Source organism: Neltuma alba, unplaced genomic scaffold (genome assembly GCF_004799145.2).
Source record: "Neltuma alba isolate B1F8T4 unplaced genomic scaffold, ASM479914v2 tig00005752_pilon, whole genome shotgun sequence".
NCBI lineage: Eukaryota > Viridiplantae > Streptophyta > Magnoliopsida > Fabales > Fabaceae > Neltuma > Neltuma alba.
In genome coordinates, this window is record NW_021634219.1 from 1 (window position 1) to 22,205 (window position 22,205).

Sequence of the window (22,205 nt, forward strand, 5' to 3'; positions counted from 1 at the left end):
CCCTAAAACCCTAGACCCTAGACCCTAGACCCTAGACCCTAGACCCTAGACCCTAGACCCTAGACCCTAGACCCTAGACCCTAACCCTAGACCCTAGACCCTAGACCCTAGACCCTAGACCCTAGAACCCTGAAACCCTAGACCCTAACCCTAGACCCTAACCCCGAAACCCGAAACCCTAGAAACCCTAAACCCTAAACCCTAAACCCTAAACCCGAACCCCTGACCCCGGACCCCGACCCCGTGACCCCAGACCCTCACCCCCAGACCCTCAACCTCCAGACCCCCAATCCTAAACCCGAACACTCAACCCTGAACCCTCAACCCTCAACCCTGAACCCGAGACCCGAACCCCCAACCCCACACCCCGGACCCCACACCCCAGACCACAAACCCCTAACCCAAACCCTTAACCCCTAATCCCTAACCCCAAACCCCAAACCCCTAACCCCTAAGCCCTAACCCCAAACCCCAAACTCCAAACCCTAAACCCTAATTTCGTCTTTTTTTTTTTTTGGTGAATTCTGTTTTTAGAGTTGTATTTAGGCATCTTGCAAAAGCAATGTGTTTTTAACCTTTTTTTAAAAAAAAATTTTACCAAGATCATCTTTGCTTTTTTCACTCTTACGATGTTATTATATTTTTATAATAGGATATTCTCACACATGTTGAAATATTTGAAGTGCTAAACATTTTTAATACTATCTCATTTTTTATTTTACATATGTTATAATTATATTATAATTATAAACAAGCTTAATTTATATCATTATGTATATATAAATATTTTTATTTAATTATTATGTAAACAGTTCGACCACCGATCTGACCAATCAAACCATGACCCGCTAGGTTTTCCGGTTTGATATCCGGTCCGGCTTTTAAAACATTGCACCCTACCCTTATTTTACTGATGGTCTATGGTGCTTGATACATTATAGATAACACAATACACCTGAAAAACAATATCAAGATGTGAATGCTGCTTTTCCCGTAATTTTTTTCTTTCAAGATGCTGAATATACCTGAAAAATAGCACCAAGTTGTGGATACTACTTTCGGTTATCATTTTTTTCCCTTCAAATTTTTGCTTATAGAAAACTAGTCATTGGTGATATTCAAACATTAATTTGTCACATTATAATAAACTAATTTTTTTTGCTGAACCCAGTTCTTATTGGTGAACTTGATGAAATTTAAATAAACATAATGTTGGCCATCTCTTGCAGGGGATAAGCTCGATTAGAACATATTTGCACATTTAGATAGGCTAATGCATATACATACTATGAATCGAATAGCTGAATAAATTGGATGAACAGACCACTTGAACACGGAGGCGAAGCCTCAGCACATGAATACTCCTATAGAACCTCAATTTTAGCTCAGAGACTCCAACGTTTCCACCTGAATGATATCTAATTCGTTTTGACTTTTTCTGTCTTCGAAATGTTATTCAACAAAAAATGAAAGATAAATTACACATAATCCTCTTAAAATTTAGGGCGATTCTCTATTAAAATACTGAGTACGCAGTTAGTAAGATGCATTTAGTAAAATAACAAAACAATTGACGACATAAAGGTTTAGGGTTTATGTTGAGGATTTTTATCAAGCTTCAATTCAGTAAAGTTCATTATAAGTCTAAAATTAATTTTGAGCCGAGTCCCTGGGAGTCAATAAAGGAGAATTAGTATGACAAGCCAAAATGAATAAATATATTTGGTCACCATTTTTCCCCGACCACAGAAGTCATTTTCCATTTGCAAATGCCAAATCCATCGAATGATGAAACGATTATTCCCTCCAAATTTAGATGGAACTCCATTTCATTCCATTTTAAATAATTTGATGAATCTTGTTATACAATCATCATAACTACACGATAAACTCGCTACCGTCCTTGCCATCTCCAATTCTCTATCTGAAAATCATGTATTTTTGGTGTCGGTTTTCCGTTTGGCTTCCCCAAATTCAGGCAACAGGCGAGTCAATACCAAGGTTTCCAACCCGGATTACGATGCGGAAGGAAATAAGGCGTCCCAGATACCTACATCACGCCAAAGTTGGAAATTGAACAGGAAAAATGCATTGTACCCTATGAATAAGACAGAAGCAATAAGCATATTATATTATACTGTATTGCAGAATAAAAGAGAGAATCAAGACAAAACGGCCAGCTTAGGCAGGGTAGGATGCCCATGATTTGTGTTCCATTACAATTTCATATCAAACAGTGGTGCAATTTCAATTCGATGTGTTTATTTTTGGCAGTCATTTGACAAAGCTCAATATCAATGCAGATTAGTCAGTACTAACACTTGCATTAGACCACAGAACTTAAGAAAAATATCAAGCAGAGGAGGACCCTCGAATTGGTACCTCCTATAATGTCCAAAAGTAACATTTTTTCTAAGGTGATCATGAAGTGGGATATGAATGTTGATTTACCTCATCCAGCATCAAGCATCTTCTATCCCAAGTACCTTCAACGATTCAGGACCAACAAGGAATATACGTCTTGGGCCTCGATATCTGAAAACGACTATTCCCTTATAGGCAGTCCTGGGCACACCGTCCTGAAAAGTTCAGAAGAGACAGACAAATTTAGATCTTTCTATTGAAGAGGGAAAAAAAATCAGCACTAGAACTTTACATGATGTGGTACACATCACATGCAAGCGTAAATAATAAATACACCAACAGGGCACATCATTTTAAAAGTGATTTCAGGCAAGGTAGAAAAATAATTAAATCACCTTCCATTCTTGGAAGATACCAAATTGGCGGGCAATGTTTTCAAAGTCAGACTGATCTTTATACTTAATACGCACGTCACCGTCTATATTATATGCCTTTAGAACTAGGTCAGCTCCATAGACAGGCTTAGCTTTTCTAACAAGGTCTGAGAAGTGCTTGATATATTTGTCCTGGAGAGAGCAACCCAAGATTCAAAAAACAAAACTTCTGATACAAATGCTTATGTACACTAACACAGAAAACTCTCACCTCCAGCAAATAGCTCAAGTCCATTGACTTCCAATCGACCTTCCAACAACACAAGGTAATAAAGCATCACTCCAATTTATAAGGAACATGTCTACGGTGTATTCGGTTAAAAGAATATATACATACCTGGACATCATTCAATTTTATTGGCTCAAGGTACTGCTTAAAAAATTGACCCAGACTCGAACCCTGGAGAAAATTACAAGACTTAAGAGGAGCACAAAAATCCCATAAGGCAAGATGTGAGGCAAATCTTACACGTGTTTCCTTCTAGCATTTGTGGGTCACAATCAAACAATTAAGCAAGCTGACGATAAAATAAGCATTCCAATATTCAAAAATAGTATTTATATATCAATGAAATAAATTTACACTAGTTTAGAAGATGCAGGACAAGAGCACAGATGCTGGGGGTGTGTTGAAACAACAAAATGGAGAATCAGAAAAAGGTCCTAAGAAAAATCTGAAGAAACATCATTGACCATGTTTCAAATAACCAATGCTCCCTGAAATATCATATAGCTGGAATCTCATAATTATATGATCATTATGAGATCATTTATATCCTGATTCTCCCTTGTTTACCACGTGAGATTTTGGCCTCATAGTCACCTTATTTTTCCATGTTTATTTCATTAATGGTGCTCTCCTTATTAAGTACTTATTTCCCTGTTTTCCTCCTTCATTTATGAAACCATTTCTTTCATAGGTATTGCTTTCATTACAAAATAAGAATCTTAATATTCAATATACGCCACTACCAATTAGTTTCAAGCATTATTAAGCCCAATTATGCATGGCTCTCCTCAAAAGTTTTTTTATCCACAAGGTTTGAATCCTTGACCCCTTGACTTTATTCAAGGCATACCGAGTAAGTTTCACTTGACACAACTACTCTTGGTATTTCCCACAAAACTACTATTGAAACCCTTTTTTTTTTTTTAAAGGTTACAAATAATTAGCATTTTATGGCATCTACAAAATGTTAATGAGAACAGGCAAACAACCATCTTATAAAATAGCCATTAGCTGAATATGATGGAGAAATAAAAAGACAGACACCAAATAGGAAAAATGGGTTCTGATCTTTCTAGGATCAAGCACAACCATTAGGCCAAAAGGCTACGGATGTTAGCTGGGGTGCAACTCCAATCAACCCCCCTCCCCCCAAAAAAAAAGAAGAAACACGGGGGATTCAAAACCTCATGACCTCACTTTAATACCCCACTCATAGGATCAAGTGCAGAGTTAGTCAGTCAATAGAAGTAGTGATGCGATTGAAATTTTAACAAGTGGTTTCAGATGCTTATGAAATGAACTTGTATTACACCTCTATGCAACAAGAATTGTACAATGTACCCACACAATCATATATAGCTAAGAAATCCGAGTATCTTTGGAGGCCTCAGAAAAGATGGAAGTTTACCAATCACCTTTGTAATTTCTTAAACCAAAAAATCATGCTAAAAGAGTGCCCTCTGTGTAATGTAATGCCACTAAAGTTCCCGAGACAACCATCTAATTCAATGACAATACTCTAAGTATGATAAGCATACTTACATGCTCACCAAAATTATATGTTCTGCATACTTCTGGACGAATAAATTGTCGCCCTCTGCGATTCTCTTTTAATCTCAACCAGTCATCCCAATAAGTGAAATTTTGTCAAAGAAAAATTATATGCATGCATAATATTAATAGAATAAAACAAAATGGCATAACAATTACTAATGTCAAGGATATGCTTTCGGCCATTTTGGTGATAGCTCATCCCATATATATCTGGTAAGCATCCATCCTAATCCAGGAAAGAAATCCGAGCGATAAAGTTCATCTGCAGATTACATCAAAATAATAATGTACCTGAAAAGCAGTAGCAATCTTCACCCAAGTCGTTTCACCCCCATCACAAGAACTTTAGGATCATGAGGTTCTTAATAAGAAGGCACTTAGATACCCAGGAATTTCAAGATAACGTTTGCAAAACAAGCAAGTAAAATTCTAATAGATTATCTCTTAAGTAAAAATCCATTCACATGCCCGTAGATCCTCATGCACCTGAGGATGTGTTTGATATGTGTTTGATAAAGTTGAAACAAGAGAAACAAGAGAGCGCAAAATGGAGAAAAGCAAATATTTAATCCAACATGCCCCAATCCCTTTTGGATGTCAACAAAGGACACTTTCTTATAATAACTATGCCTCCGAACATCAAAGAGGCCATGAAAGCAATTCTACCCCTCTGTAAGGTCCTTTTAAATAGGCCAAATAGGAATAGCAGCAGCACTTATCTACGCCAATAAGAACTGATGAACCATTTTATAAGTATTTGGTTTAACATACTATTAGTGCATATGATCCCTCTTCAAGCTGATTTCAGCTTATTTACACAAGCTTCAAATCCAATCTCATGAAAATAAGCCCCTACGAAAGCTCAAAAATAGCTTAGGCAGAAGCTAGGCTTGAAATAATTTTGAGCAAAATTATTTTCATTCTTTTATCAGCTAAAACACTTCAGAGTATCTATCTGATGAATTCCCTTCAAGTATTACAACTACAAACATCTACCAGTGTATAAGTCTTAGTAGATGGCCACAGGTATTGAAAATGAAGGAAAATGAAAGGCGTCGGGGGGACAGCCAGTGTTACAAAGAGACCATACTCCTAGTTCTTTAGGGGCCACATTCTCCCACCACAAAGGACATACACTCTTTCACAGGACCCACCCCTTTTGTTTCACGCGACTCATTATTTCCTTTCTTCTAACTGCCTTGGGTAAAGGGTCACTAATTTCCTATTTCACCCTTTCAAATGTCAATGGGCTCTCAAGACTCTTATCCCTCCTTTTCTTATTCATCCTACTATAAATTATCAAAGGCCATCAGTAGTTTTCTTGCCACTTGCATAAGTAAGAAGTAAAGGGCCATTTCCATCACTACCCAAATACAATTCAGCTTCTTTAGACCACTCTCACAGTAACACGGCTTAACTTGTAAGATTTTCTTAGATATGCACTTCTATAAGCTATTTAAACACAGAGCCAAAATCTATGAACAAACATTTCGCCTTAAAAACACATGCATTTGGCTATAAACACTTTTTTTCCTATAAAAGTTTTAAACAAATAAACAAAGGAAAGCATCAATAGCATACTGCCAAAAGAACTCTATCCTCTAGAAATTAATCAAAGGTAACCGCCTCAACCTCTGAAATTGAGAGTATTGCAAAGATTCATGAAACAGGGGGGGGGGGGAAAACTACTGCAACAGTAACTATCTTTTTGGGGAATGGACAAAATAAACGTTCACTGTTTTCAAACAAGAAAATGAGAGGATAGCTTGGCTAGTAGGCTTTTCTGAACAACACAAGAAACAAGAGCCAGTAAATGCTAAAGGAAACAGGCATTATGGAGGAGGAGAGAAACTAAACAGCCATGCTACAAGATAATCCAACTGCTATTGCTATTTGCATGTTATAAATATTGTAAAATAAACCTGAGCAGTCTCAACTCTAGTGCTTTCCAAATCAATTTTTAATATGCCCTAAAGTGACAGCTATATGGGCCTAATTTTAAATTCTAGGCTACCGTTTCAGTATTGTAAATGAAGTATACACAAGACATGAAAAAAAAAACTTACAAGGATCGTGCACAAACTGTTTTTGCCCATTGTCATTCCACGAGGAAACGGCCATAATGGATCTAAAAAAGGCAATATTAACTTTTAAACATAGATCATAGAGGCATAAATATATAGAGTCGAGGGCAAAAAACTGAGCACACCATGCTTCTTGAATGCATACCTATCCTTGTCAAGAATAGTTGATGCAGCTTCAAAGTAATCAAAGAAATCAGATGCTATTTCCATATCATCTGAGATTGAGTAAAGATATAATAAGGTCCAATATAAACCCATAAGAAAAATAAAGATAATTATTACAGATTAAAACACCCATTTCACCTTCAAGGATGATTACCCGGCTGAAATTATGCTTATAGAATAGCTGATCCAGAGCCCATTTGTAGTGACCTGGGAAAGTCAAGCCTGTGCATAAGTAGTTGCACAAAACCTTTTTCTCAAGTGACCTAAAGTTTGCAACAACATGCACGCCTGTGCATTATGAAGTATTTTAAACTACACAGAAAAACCTCATATGCAACCTATTATTTACGTGGAGACACAAAACTGGTGGAGACACAAAACTGATAGAGACAGGGAAAGCTAGAGGATAACTCTTACGTGCAATCTTGTAATAAGCTATTAGCTCCCCTGGCCTTTCAGTTTGCACTGGTTCAAAATCCAAGTGCTGCATCAAATTATTATTAGCATGAAGGATTGTTCCAACCGGTAAACTATAGTCTACAATAACATGCATAAAGAAACAAAGAATAATTAAAAACAAGATAGAACTAATAACATTAAGAAATAAAAATAAGTAAAACACATTATTAAACCTAATAGCACAGCCAAACTCTCCCACACTCCCTCTCAAGCTACAAAGTGAACATTCAACATTCCTAGCTTGCTTTGTAGTTCTTCAAACTTCACTGTGGTTAGACTCTTGGTCAATATATTCGCAACTGATTGATTGCATGAGACATGTCTTGTCCTTTGTTTTTGGGTTATAATAGGGTTATTCAAAAGCCCTCACAAATACTAAGAGACAATACCCGGTATTCAGCGCCAGCAATTCTTTTATTAAAACCCGTTACTTCTTGTTTTTCCATATAACTAGGTCTCCCCACACATAAGTGCAATACCCTGTAATAGATTGTGCATCAATTACTGACCCAGCCCACCAGCGTCTGTATGGTTTATGATGTCTCAAAAATCATTCTTCTTAAACAAGATACCATTGCTAATCTTCATCATCAAGTATCTCAATATTCTTAAATTGCTCAATAGTCGGATTGCTCATGAATTGGCTGACCATGCCAACTAGGAAGGATATGTTAAGCATATGCTAGGAGGTCTACTGGTTTACATCCTATCATATTGGTTTCTTTCAACAGATCAGGAGTGTACTTCCTTTGTGTGACAACAACTACTTTCTTGCACCCTGCCACCTCCATTCCCAGGAAATACTTTAGACATTCTAGGGTCTTCAATTTAGATTTCTTGGCAAGAGAGCACTTAAACTATTATCTCATCAGTTCTGCTTTAGAGATATTCCACAATACCAGCAGGTTCAAAAATGTGACATTCCCCAAGATTAAACAAATCTTTCACGAGAACAAAGGGTGACAGAACAACAGGAAGGGAAAAAAATAAACTCGAGGCCGAATATTTCAGAGGAGGAAAGAGTGCTCGAAGACTTGTTTGGCACTACAAAACACTCCTTTTATATGCTGTGGGTAGGCACGAGACATGCCAAAAAGAAATCTGTCCACAAAGCGGAAGAGGCACACAAGTAAAGACATGTGTCGATAAAAAGCACCCAGTTCGTATTTAACTCGCACGTAGGGAGGAGAAATTGTTGGATTTCAACTATGATTGCCTCCAATGACTCCAATGAGTTGTTGTACATGCAAGCCCACAAGCCACAACCCCCTTCTCCTCTTGGCCCATTCACTAGCCCAAGATCACATATTACTATAGATGCACTGGGACTCTCTCACTCCCAAGTAATGTGGGACTTGTTCATTTGACACACTCTCGCATCATTTACAATAGGTTTCTGAGAGGAGAAAGATAAAAGGGACCTCTAAATTGATCCCAACTAAAGGTAGCTATGAACAATAGGAGGTTTAGACCCCCAAAAAAAAAAAGGCAGGGAAGTTCTGGAGAGAAGCTAACCTCTTGAAAGTTGAGAGGCTATCTCTTATGCCTATCCTTCTCCACCAGTACATTGTTTGCCAATTTCATGGTGTTTTCCTAGCTGTATCGGGGGCTTAGGGGGGTTAGCTTTGTTACTTTAAGGGGACGTAAATCTCCCTTATGCATTGACATAATCCAACTTTCCATCAAAAAGTATGTTGAGATTCTTGCACATACTTTTTCCAGCAATTCTTCCCCTTATATTTCCTATTTTTACCATTTTATTCTCTGTGCTTATCAAAGGCACCAAATGCAATGGTACTACTTCCATGATCAAAGTGATGTCCCTCATTATTCTTCGATTCAGGCTTAACATAATGCATAAAAGACAAATAATGATCATGTAAAATTAAAAATAAACAAACACGATTAACCTTAGAGGTGTAGAAACTCAATTCTGTATCAATATACCTGCATATATGTTAATTGATCATAGCTCAAAGCCTTGCTCTTGACACTTGGATCTGATCCATCCTGGAAAAAAAAAATACAAAAGAAAAGAAAAACGACTACCCTCAACTATGTGTTGACAAAATAATGAGTGTAACTTAGTCTGTTCAACAAGACTACAGAAACTTCTTTTACAAGCCATAAGTCATTGAATACCTGGGATATAAATAATGGATATTTTGAAGAAACGGATCTTTGATATCTGGGGAATCGAGAAGTTTTCGCCTCATTAGATATAATTGTTCCCAAAAAAAAAAATGCATAAGGCAATAGAGGAAGGAAAATATGTTTATAAGACATACTTGAATACAGAGTTAATAGTCCTCTCTAGATAATCAGCACGGTTACATGCCATGATCACAACAGCTGCCACTGGGACCTAGAAATTCCAGTGGGGAGGTTCATTCATATAATCAGTCGCCTTAAACTCTAGGAAGAAAATTTGTAGACAAAAAGTCTTATCAGACTAACAAATTTGAGTTAAACCTGTTCTTTGTTAATCATCCTCTGTAGGCCTTTTCCTGAAATATTTATTTACAGATTGGTAAGCTCCTAGGTATCTAGTAGACAACCAAATATCATATTATGTTGAGATAAAAGCAAACATTTCCTCCTAGACTTTTCAGAACAACAAAGTGATATTGAATCCTTGATTACAATTTTCCAATAAAAGTTTGCTTACTTTCTCGCCAAAATAAATAAGTGAATGCATAAACATGATTTGCAAGTTGTCACAAGATATTGATGCCCAAACAAAATTGTCACATTCTCACAATATCTTAAAAGGCCATCCAACTATGACTTGTTCCCACGGTATCCTAATGGCCAAAATATCACAATATCCTAAAAGGTGATTCAATTATGAAGTTACCAATAACATATTCGCACCTCAAACAAAATTTTTGAAGTTTTTGGGTAGCAAATAGCTGTCTTTTATTCATGGCTGAATACCTGTATCGATGAAAAGGGGAAATAAAAGGGAATCAATCTGAATCTAATCATATCTCCTATGTCTCTCATGTAATCATAAATATTAAAGGCTAGGATTATAACAAATGAGTAATAGTAATAATAATAACTAGATTAACCACTAGGTTTAGGCCTAGGGTGGGAGCAAGCCTACTTGCTAACACTCTTCGAGCTAGCGAACAGATGTTAATCATTCCAACTTACTTCTAAACCCCTCAAACTTATCTAGGGTTAATGACTTGATCATCACATTTATAATTTGCTTCCCTAAAGGGATGTATGAAAGATCATTAACTTTGGCTACCAATTTTTCTTCATTGAAATGTCGACATTACACATAAAAAGCTGATCGTCCATGCTTGGATTCTTGGCATCTACATCATCGTCACGAGGCTTGAAGGCAATGACAACAGGCTGAATATCAGAACGCAAGCCTCCTAAGAAACTATCTATCACAACATCTAGCATGTCAACCCCTGTAAGAAGCCCGTCAAAAGTTTCAATATATTTGTCCACTGTAATTGTTGCAACTGCTTAGTCTAGATCACAAGGTTAGTTTGAAAAACCTTGGTGAATCTTGCCTCCATGTGACAGAATTATTCCTCCCATGAAATTTCATCTTCCCAACTTGACTTCATAAAAGTGATCTTCCATTTCAGTACCTTGCCTTCTAAGTGGATACTAATCAAGCAAATGCGATGATCAAGCAGAGTTGCATCAACAATGAAAAATTGTCGATAATGGAAGGACCAGCCATGAAAATCAAAGCCATCAAATTCTGGAAATTCAACATGGTTGTGCTTCGCAAGTGCCTGAATATCAAAACAATGAATTTGGCACTTAAGGTGTAAGTACCAAATTTAAGGTTCTTGTTGCGATGTAAACCACTTGAAGATTTTCCCACACATTCTTCTCAACCTTGACGTGCTAAAGTTACAGTCGTGCCCATCAGATCTTGCAAACAAGCCTCAATTCTAAACATTGATTGTTTCAAGTCATTGACATCGTTGCTTGCCACTCAAGATGGACTGGACTCCCTTGGATTAGTGTTGTGTTCATGTCCAGGTGTTGCTCAAGATAACCTATGCCCTCTAAAGTTTGGATGTTCAGCGCCATCAGAGCCAGAGACGGACTCTAATGCCAAATTAGTATAGACACAGAGAAAAGAGATATCAACAGAAGAGAAAAAGGAATGTGTACTTTATTTTCAACAATCAAATTGAAGTACATGGGCAAGTATTTATACTGTAAACTCCTTGCATATCCTATTTCACTTCTGTAACAGTAGTAGTTTATACCTTATACTTTATAACCCAGTAACTAATCCACGTGTATACTGTTGAAAGACAAAGCCCAAGGCCCAAGCCAAATAAACTTAGTTTTACTTATTAAGTAGTTTTATTTTTAGTTACTCATTTTATCTTTCCGTCTTAGATTAGATAGGGATAGATAACAGTATCTTATCTTTAGTCTTCCTTGTTCGGTTATATATATGATGTATTCCTTCTCATTCAATAATATAAGATATACAGAATTGTTCTATTAACTTCATGGTATCAGAGCGGGTGCGAATTCGGCCCTGTTCATCACGATTTGTTAAAGTCACGTGAAGCCTCCTTGCAACCAGAGGTACTCGGCGACTCAGAAACACGAACCGGTGACCAGAAGTCTCCTCGCGACCAGAGATATTCGGCGACTTGGAGACGAGAACTTGCAACGTGACCAGAAGTCTCCTCGCGACCAGAGATATTCGGCGACTTGGAGACGAGAACTTGCGACCAGAGCAGAAGCCTCCTCGCGACCAGAGATATTCGGCGACTTGGAGACGAAAAACTTGCGACCAGAGGTACTCGACGACTCGGAGACGTGAACCTACGACCAGAGATACTCGGCGACTCGGAGACGTGAACTTGCGACCAGGAGCCTCCTTGCGACCAGAGGTACTCGGCAACGTACACTAACTACTGCTTCTCGACGCACCCAGGAACCAGTTACACGAGTCGCGACTTGAGGAACCAGTTACACGAGTCGGACACAGATGACGATGACACTTGAGGAACTTCCACCCTTGTTCGGATCAATGAGACGATCCGGAGGAAACCCAAACGCGCCACCCTCGGCTCTTACAGCAGGTATAATATCACAACAATCTGCTTCCTCTTCGTCTACATCATCACCGATGGGAACAGAGCCAGTATCTTCTGCTGAGACACAACAAATGATAATTGCCCATAAACTGAATGGAAGCAATTACTTACAGTGGTCTCAAAGTGTTCTCATGTATTTGAGAGGAAGAAGGAAGGAAGAATACATCACGGGAGAAGCCCCACAGCCAAAACCTGGTGACAGTAATTATAATACATGGTTTGCTGAGAACAACCTTGTAATGACTTGGCTGTGTAACTCGATGACCGTAGAGATTAGTGAAGGCTACCTACTTGCTAAGACAGCAAAGGAGATATGGGACGCAGCAAGAAGAACCTATTCTGCCATAGACAACACTGCAGCACTATTTCATATCAAGAGACTACAAAGAGAGCTAAAACAGGGTTCTATGACTGTAACTCAGTATTATACTGCCCTTACGCGCCTGTGGCAGTAGCTGGATATGTTTGATATCCATGAATGGAGTTGCAGTGGTGATGCTCAATTATACAGAAAAATAGTTGAGAAAGAAAGGACCTATGAATTTTTGCTCGGCCTTATAGATGCATTTGAAGACGTGAGAGGAAGAATCATGGGATTAAAGCCGCTGCCATCGTTATTTGAAGCATTCAACATGGTAAAATGTGAAGAGAGCAGGAAGCAACTCACTCAGAATATATTTACACCATCAGAAAACTCTGCCTTGACAGTACAAGGCAGTAATGTACCTGAACCAAGAGGAAAGAAGAATTCAAAAGGCTGGTGTGATCATTGCAACAAAAATGGTCATACTAGGGACATATGCTGGAAGCTGCATGGCAAACCGGCTAATCTGAAACAAAGAAGAAGACCTGAAAGCAAGAGCTATTCTGCAGTAGTTGATGAGGAGAAGAATGGAGAAACCTTAAGCCGGGAAGAATTACAAGTACTCAAACGGATCCTTGAGGGACACAATAACTCATCTGTGACTCCAAAGGCGAATCTAGTAAAGTCAGGTAATTCTATCATAGCTCTAAACGCCATAATGACCAATGATAATACTTGGATCGTTGACTCAGGAGCTACAGATCATATGACCGGTAACAAATCTTTATTCCAAACCTTAAAGTACTGCCACCACGAGAACCTAAAGGTGAAAGTTGCAAATGGAATATTTTCCAAAGTCTGTGGTGTTGGAACTGTCAAAATTCTTGAGAAATTAGAGCTGCAGAATGTTTTATTTGTTCCAGAACTGGCATGTAATTTGCTTTCAGTAAGCAAAGTAACTAAGAGTCATCAATGTAGAGTGATCTTTGACGATGTTGGTTGTGTTTTTCAGGATTTGACAGCGAAGAGGAGGATTGGCGTTGCTAAGGAATGGGATGGACTCTATTATCTTGAAGGCACAGATAAATATGTGAGCAAGGCGTTATTTAGTTCAGATTCCTTGAATAAAGATGTATTATTGTGGCACTCTAGGCTAGGCCACCCCAATTTTGATTATATGAAGCACTTGTTTCCAGACTTATTTAATAAGAATTCAGCCCCCCTTTTGTGTGAAACCTGTCAACTTGCCAAACAAACAAGAACTTCCTATCCTAAACAACCTTATAAACCAACATCACCATTCACCCTAATACATAGTGACATTTGGGGACCCACAAGAATTAAATCAACTTCTAATGCTAGGTGGTTTGTGACTTTTATTGATGACCACACTCGAGTGACTTGGGTATACTTGATGAAAGAAAAATCTGAAATTCTTAGAGTTTTCAAAAGCTTCCACGCATTTATAAAAACTCAGTTTCAAGGGGTAATTAGAATACTACGAAGTGACAATGGACGAGAATACCTTAGTACAGCCTTCAAGGAATTCCTTGATCAACAGGGAATCCACCATCAAACCTCATGTACTTACACAACCAAACAACAAGCCTTATCACTAGGTGGGGTCGGCTACATGAATCACACGACGCCATCGTGCTCTGTCAACAACCCAATCCTTAAATATGATTAGGACTCGTTCAATGACCTCATGTACTTACACACCCCAACAAAATGGGATTGCTGAGAGGAAAAACCAACACCTCCTAGAAATAACCCGAGCCATTATGATTGCCCGAAATGTTCCAAACTCATTCTGGGGAGAAGCTATTCTCACTGCAACCTACCTGATCAATAGAATGCCCTCAAGAGTCCTAAACTACAAAACCCCTATACAAAAATTGCTTGCAACCTACCCCAGTTCACCCTTAGTCTCAGACATTCCCCTGAGAGTATTTGGCTGTGTAGTATACATACACCATAATGATGGTAACAAGCTTGAGCCCCGAGCATTAAAATGTATCTTCCTTGGTTATTCCCCATCTCAAAAAGGATATCGATGTTACCACCCGACAACAAAAAGGGTCTATATCACTAAAGATGCTGTTTTTTCTAAGGCCGATGCTTATTATCCCAAAATACCCATTCAGGGGGAGAATTATGACATTAACGAATGGCTAACTCCAGATTCAACACACCTAAACATCGACATCCCTACTAATTCACCTATTGTCCCTGAACCTGAGCTAATAGACAACCTCGAACCAACAATCCCACAACACCAAAACTCTCAACCTAACCATACCAACTTGGGAACCAGTGCGGAAAATGACATAGGGGTGGACCAGCAGCAAAACGCCGAGTCAAATGATGTAGACGAGCAACAAGAAACTGGAGTCCCTCCCATTCCAAGGCATGACCAGGACTCTGACTCAATGTTAAATCCTGATGATCTCGGTTGGCCTATTGCTCTCAGAAAAGGTGTGAGATCTTGTACTCAGCATCCAATTAGTAAATTTGTTTCATATGATAAATTATCACCAAGAATGCAGGCATTTACTACAAATCTCTCAAATGAGAGGATACCAAGGACATTCCATGAGGCAATCGAGAACCCAACTTGGAAGCAGGCTGTTAAAGAAGAATTGGAAGCGTTGAAGAAAAACAGAACATGGGAAATCACTGATCTACCCCCAGGAAAGAAGACAGTGGGTTGCAGATGGGTGTTTACCATAAAATACAATCCAGATGGAAGCATAAGTAAGTATAAGGCCAGGCTTGTAGCCCGGGGATATACACAGTCCTACGGAATTGACAATCAGGAAACCTTTGCCCCAGTAGCAAAACTTAACACCATTAAGGTTCTCCTATCAGTAGCAGCAAATCTAGAGTGGCCTCTCTACCAGCTGGATGTAAAAAACGCTTTTCTAAATGGGGATCTCGAAGAGGAAGTATATATGGAGATGCCAGCTGGATTACAGAATTCCAGTAATAATTCTCCAAAGGTTTGTAAACTGCAGAAGTCGTTGTATGGGCTGAAACAATCCCCTCGAGCTTGGTTCGGGAGATTTTCTCGTACCATGAAAAAAATGGGATACTCACAAGGCCAATCAGATCATACCCTGTTCATAAGGCATGCAGGCAACCGAATAACTGTCCTTATAGTATATGTGGATGATATTGTAATTACAGGAAATGACGAGGATGCCATAAGAAGATTGAAGAAATCCTTGGCAACTGAGTTTGAGATGAAGGATCTTGGACAACTAAGATATTTTCTCGGGATGGAGATCGCTAGATCTAAAAGGGGAATTAGTGTCTCCCAAAGGAAGTATACTCTTGATTTACTGCAAGAGACTGGGATGCTTGGAGCCAAACCTGCAGAAACTCCCATGGAGGCTGACTGCAACTTAGAATACAAAGCGGATGGTATACCTGTCGACACAGGAAGGTATCAAAGGCTAGTAGGAAAACTTATCTACTTAGCTCATACTCGTCCAGATATAAGTTATGCTGTAGGGGTAGTAAGTCAATTCATGAATAAACCCCAAGAGCATCATATGGGAGCTGTTCAGAGAATTCTGCACTACTTAAAAATGAATCCAGGAAAGGGATTGTTTTTTGGAAAGGATGGGTCTAGAAGTATAGAAATTTATACTGATGCAGACCATGGAAGATCGTGGTTGGATAGAAGATCCACCACAGGGTATACTACTTTCTTGTGGGGCAACCTAGTGACTTGGCGAAGTAAGAAGCAACCTGTGGTCTCTAGGAGCAGTGCTGAAGCAGAACTAAGAGCCTTGGCTCTCGGAGTCTGTGAAGGGATCTGGATAATCAGAGTTCTAAAAGAACTGAGACTTATGCACAATGCACCAATGAAACTATGGTGTGATAATAAGTCAGCTATAGAAATGGCTAGAAACCCTGTTCATCATGACAGGACAAAACATGTTGAAATTGATAGACACTTCATCAGGGAGAAAATTGAAGAAGGCACTATCAAATTGTCCTACATCAGAACCAAAAGTCAAGTAGCAGATTTACTTACTAAGCCATTACCAAGAGATTCATTTGAAGGACTAAAGAGCAAGCTGGGAATGGTCAACATTTATTCTCCAGCTTGAGGGGGAGTGTTGAAAGACAAAGCCCAAGGCCCAAGCCAAATAAACTTAGTTTTACTTATTAAGTAGTTTTATTTTCAGTTACTCATTTTATCTTTCCGTCTTAGATTAGATAGGGATAGATAACAGTATCTTATCTTTAGTCTTCCTTGTTCGGTTATATATATGATGTATTCCTTCTCATTCAATAATATAAGATATACAGAATTGTTCTATTAACTTCATATACCAACCCAATTGCTAGCATTTATTAACCCTATTCCTACATAGAGCAGAGGCCAGTGCCACATACGCTATTTGCTTATAAGCAGTACACTAATCAAATCAAATTGTAAGGGGAAAAAAGGTATTACACAAAAGAAGTACTCCTCAGTACTACAACAACAACAAACATTATCCCACTAGGTAGAGTCAACTAAATGGATCACATACGCTATTTGTTTATAAGCAGTACACTAATCAAATCAAATTTTAAGGGGAAAAAAGGTATTACACAAAAGAAATACTCCTCAGTACTACAACAACAACAAGCATTGTCCCACTAGGTAGAGTCAACTAAATGGATCACATGACATCATTATGCTCTATCAACTACCAAATCTTTAGATAGGTTGTTAACTAAAAAATCCCGTTCAATGACCTCATTGAACATTCTCTTCAATCTTACTTTACCTCTTTTTCAAAGAACTACATACTGTCTCATTTACCCTCCAAGCCAACTCCCTACAATGACCTTCCCTATACATGCCCATGCCACCTCAAACAATTTTCAACCATTTTATCTTCAATAGACACCACACTCCCTATAATGACCTTCTCTGTACATGGCCATGCCACCTCAAACAATTAAGTTATTCAAAGGTGGCCACAAATTTTCTTGAAGCAAATGTCAAGAAGATGCTTGTACCAACCTGAATTAGTATAAGCATTAACTAGCAATTTCTAAAATGTAAGAAGACAACTTAACCCCCAAAAAATGAACGGTTAAAAATCAGATTTAGGTGGAAAGTTTATTATCAGTTTCAACTAATGAATATGGCTCATCTGCTCTCATCTTACTGAAGGCTTAAAACTTCATGATAGCCTCCCTTTTTGCCTAGCATCTCAAACTTCCAATTCCTTGCCTCTGCTTTTAATGGCCTCAAGGTAAATCAGATACTATCAATTTACTTAATATTTCTACCTAAAGCTAGATTTCACAAAGATGCTAAACATTGAAGATTTATAAGTTGACCTAGAGTCATGTAAAAAAGATTAAGTAAACAATAGCCAATGAAGAGAGACCTTAATACAAATAATAACATACTTTCAAGATCTTGAACAAGAGATCTCATCTGTCCACATTCTTCGTCTCGAAGATTCTTTTCTTCTGAAATTGAACCAGTGTCTTGGTTAAAAAAAAAAAAATTGAACATGACAAACATCTAATATAACAAAAAATATTTGATGCAGGATAAGGAAGTAAATAAATGAGCAAAATTAAGTGCCATTACACTAATCGGATGAGCTTAGGAGCACCTATCCAACTAATAGCATCATTAGTGAAAGAGAACATAAGACAGCGTAGTCCAATAAAACTTAAGATGATACTTTACAGTGATCACCAAATACACTAGAATCAAATCAGTATGCGTGTGCACGGAAAATAGCAATAAGGCTCAATTAATTATTAGGTTTGGATAAACTAGACAATTTATTAGTTAAATCTTGTATAACGGGACATTTATCATACTTGAGATTTTTTTTTTTTTTTTTAATAGGGGATGGTCAGAATAGGTTACTGTTTCTGTTTATAGCCAACAAGTCAGTCAAGTATTTAAGAATATACACCAGACCAGTGTTAATCACATTGTAAAAAGCTACTCCTAGCTACAATAGTAGAGGGGGGCTGTTATCATTTTTTGAATTGCATCCTTTTCTCTTTATCAATTCTCTCCCCTGTTCTATTCTCCAATGCAATACGCAACATTGTACCATTCTAGTGCCAGAGCATAAATCCATGCATTTTGATGATGCCTGAAATGTAATGGGTCTGTTAGAAGAGAGACAGAGAGTACGAAATCTCAGAATACTGAATAGATCGTTGTGTGGGCATGAGGGGGATAACAAATTTTGAGTGGTGACTTTTGGGAGAGACTACCCTCCCAAACACGAGAGTTTCTTCATTTTTTCTGTCATTTTCCATTTGATTTCTCTATTATACCCTTGGAAAACTATCAGAATACACTTGTCCATATTTTTCTGGTTTTGCTGTCTATAGTTTATGGTCAAAGCTAGCTTCTATTTTCTGCTAGTTAATTAATGAAGTTTGCTAGTAGTCAATAAGTTTAGCAGTTAAAGGGTACCTACTTGAGCGAGGTTGGTCAAATTATAAACAACTTCCAGTTATAATGGGATAGGAGGTTTGCTTTTCGTTTTTGTTGATGAATTTAATTGCTCTCTCTCTCTCTCTCTCACAGACACACATTCTACTATATCCCCTGTGCTTTTCTCTGGTTAAGAGGCACCATGGATAATGAATTTCCAAGTTCAACGAGCACATCTGATAGGTCATAATCTTTTTAAAGGATTATGGGCTAAAATAATCTTGAATGGGGAGAAAATGAAACTGCACATTAGAGGAGCGAAAAGGTTAAAAAACACAATGAGAAATTGGATTTCTTGATCCCGCCAAAGGGGTAAGCGCTATGCACTAAGTGTTTCCAAAACCCCAAAAAAAAAAAAAAAAAGAACCAGAACAAGAGTGAACTTATCACACACATTACCTTTTGACACAATTGTGCGCAGTCTAGACAACAGCTTATATGGACCAAGTACAAGCCTTCGAATCATAATATAAGGACCGAGTACATGCCTTTGAATCATTTCTTCATTGCACTTAAATTAGATGCAAAATTAAATTCTTCAACAAAAATATCTAACCTTCTAGGGCCACAATTCGTCCCTGTTGCAAGCTGATTTGATCAATCAGTGATCTCATTTGACTGGTACAGTGGTTTCAGCTTCAATCTGTCAAACAACAACAAATTTGGAATAGCATCTGGTATAGCTGCTGAATAATTCCTGAGGCATGCAAAAGTTAACCAACACTCTTGGCAATCGAGCAACAAAATAGATAGGTCTGGGCCGTGACTCTCATGAACACTACCAAATAAGAAAAACCCACCACTTACAAAGCCTGCCAAGCTTTTTTCCCAGAAAAGAACATCAGTACAGACAAACTCTGTTGAAGGTAGTTGTGCTTGTTTAATTTGTGACCAGTAGCAATCACTGTTGTTGACAAACCCCGGATTGCCTATGACATTAACTTAGTGGCTGATGCAGCATCTTCTTCATTCAACTTTGAATGGTAGCCGTATTTTGGCATAGGAATGGATCAGATGAAAGGTGAAAAGTTTTGAAAACATGCTCCGAAAAATTCCTAGGTCTCATTTTGAATGAAGCATATAGTACTAGCCAGCAAAACCTACTGCTGAGAGAATACTGCACAGAAGATTCACTCAGAGAAAGGGCCAACCTATCACTCAAGTCCTGTTCAACTGGAAGATCTTCCTGATGAAGATGTCAGTCGGGTCCATTTGAATGACTTTCAAGGGTATATTGACGTACAAAACCCTAGAGGACAATCAGGGAGGGGACTTCTGTTAGGACTATCATATAGAGAAACTGGTGAAGCGCTTAGGAGGCTATTGACCAAATGGCAATTTGTTAATAATGTTATAAACTATCATCCTGTATATAGAAGTGTAAAAAGAGTGACAGTTGAATAAGATTTCTGTTGAGAAGAGGTGTAATGGACTTACAGCAGCAGCGAGGCGATCAGCATATTCGGACTGTGTAGCGAAAAGCCTCATCTAAAGCAGCGAAAGCAATATCAATATCTTACAAAGGTGTACGTCACCCCAGGAGAATAAGAAACACGGGGTTAGGGTTAGGGTTAGGAGGCCACAGACCTGGATGTAGATGAAGACCCCAGCTGCCACCAACAAAAGGAACCGAAAATCGCATAAAACTTTCGCCATTAACTTTTGGCCAAAACTTCAACTTGGATCAATCACAATCCTATACTTTCAGGTCATTGATATCGCAAAGGAAGCTGATACATGACGCTCAACCCAGCTGAGTCTGTGAGTCAAGTCAACTGCAGGGCGCAGGCTCCTTAATCCCTTTCTCTCGGTCCCACCACTTCCTTCCCTAATGATCTTCCTTCCACGCCATTGTTAATTTTAACGTCAGTATTTCAGATGAACGCTCCTTGGCTCAACGGGAGAATTATTACCGGCGGCAAATGCTGGCGGACGGGCGAACACGACCCAATCCGCCTTCTAGTTCCTCGGATGTTTTATTTTACCTTTTTAATTGCACAAAAATAAGATAAAATAATAAATATTCATATATATAATATATATATATATATATATATATTTCACTAAAAACAATCCGCATTATTTTGCCAAATAAATATCCATATACTCTCAATCAATTTTATTGTCAGTATACTATCAATGATCACTAAATTAATTAACTAATAAAATAGTTAGATTAAATTTAAAACTAAAAATATATTACCTCATGTTATTAATATAAAATTTAGTTTGATATTTAATTTAATCATAAATATAAAACCACAACCCACTTTATTTCTTACATTTATTTAATTTTTTTTAAAGTAGTTCTTATGGTAATTGCATGTCTTAAAGTTTCATCAATTGATAGTTCTAACTACTACACATAACTTGTAAGAGTATTTTACCCTTTTCTTGGATTGAGAAAAAATTAGGGAAGGCAGAAAGTAGAGAGAAAATATGAGGAGAAATGAGTTTTTCTTTGCTTGAATATGAAAGAAAATGCAGGAGAAAGAAAAAGTAGGAGAAAAAATAATATAAGTTTCATACCTCATTTTATCTTCAAATTTAGGGAAAAAAACAAAATTTTGGTGACTTCCCTCCTTTCACTTCCTCTTATATTTATTTTCTTTTATTATATTTAAAAAATTATTTACTTTTTATTTTTATCTTAAAATGATATTTTTATTAAATAATTTGGTTTTAAATATAATAATATGAAAATATATATAAATCAAATAACTTGATTTTAAATTATTTGATTGTGCTAGTCTTAGGATGTTTTCTCTATTAGAATCTTTAATTTGATTTAATTTTAAATATAATATGTTTTGATAAAAATATTTTAATATATTTGCTTATTTTTTTCTTTTTATTTTCTCATCTATCCAGAAGATGGACAATGACATATTCTCTTCAGTTTTTCTTCTCTTTATTTCCTCTCCTCTCATTTTCTTTCCTTCTAATTTTTCTTCCCATCCAAGCAGAACAATAAGAAAGACAACACTTATCTATTACAAATAATTAATTTAATTAATTTTTTTAAC

General features: G+C 37.5%; 1 protein-coding gene across 3 annotated transcripts; it reads right to left on the reverse strand.

The window, feature by feature from the left end:
• Positions 1–1,674: 1,674 nt before the first annotated feature.
• On the reverse strand, positions 1,675–21,118 carry LOC114748594 (alpha-1,3-mannosyl-glycoprotein 2-beta-N-acetylglucosaminyltransferase). 3 transcript variants are annotated; one of them, XM_028937021.1, is made up of 19 exons: positions 20,767–21,118; positions 20,617–20,667; positions 19,736–19,822; positions 18,120–18,182; positions 9,762–9,796; positions 9,578–9,654; positions 9,432–9,477; positions 9,237–9,299; positions 7,248–7,314; positions 6,969–7,037; positions 6,811–6,880; positions 6,648–6,709; positions 4,753–4,843; positions 4,570–4,663; positions 3,136–3,198; positions 3,010–3,048; positions 2,760–2,930; positions 2,452–2,579; positions 1,675–2,050 (listed from the first exon to the last, which is right to left on the reverse strand). In XM_028937021.1, exons 3-18 carry the CDS (start codon positions 19,791–19,793, stop codon positions 2,463–2,465), a joined length of 1,185 nt encoding a protein of 394 aa, XP_028792854.1. In that variant the 5' UTR covers positions 19,794–19,822; positions 20,617–20,667; positions 20,767–21,118; the 3' UTR covers positions 1,675–2,050; positions 2,452–2,462. The 3 variants fall into 3 exon arrangements, with proteins under 3 accessions (XP_028792854.1, XP_028792853.1, XP_028792856.1); XM_028937020.1 differs by having other exon boundaries at positions 1,675–2,098; XM_028937023.1 differs by lacking the exon at positions 18,120–18,182 and having other exon boundaries at positions 1,675–2,098.
• Positions 21,119–22,205: the final 1,087 nt, after the last annotated feature.

Bases quoted from the DNA above. Each gene is read 5' to 3' on its own strand.
- LOC114748594 (XM_028937021.1), bottom strand. From the start codon at position 19,793: ATGAGATCACTGATTGATCAAATCAGCTTGCAACAGGGACGAATTGTG. The intron at 18,183-19,735 runs GTTAGATATTTT...GTTCAATTTCAG, and splicing joins ACGAATTGTGGCCCTAGAAG to AAGAAAAGAATCTTCGAGAC. The intron at 4,664-4,752 runs ATATCCTTGACA...ACAAAATTTCAC, and splicing joins TCACCAAAATGGCCGAAAGC to TTATTGGGATGACTGGTTGA.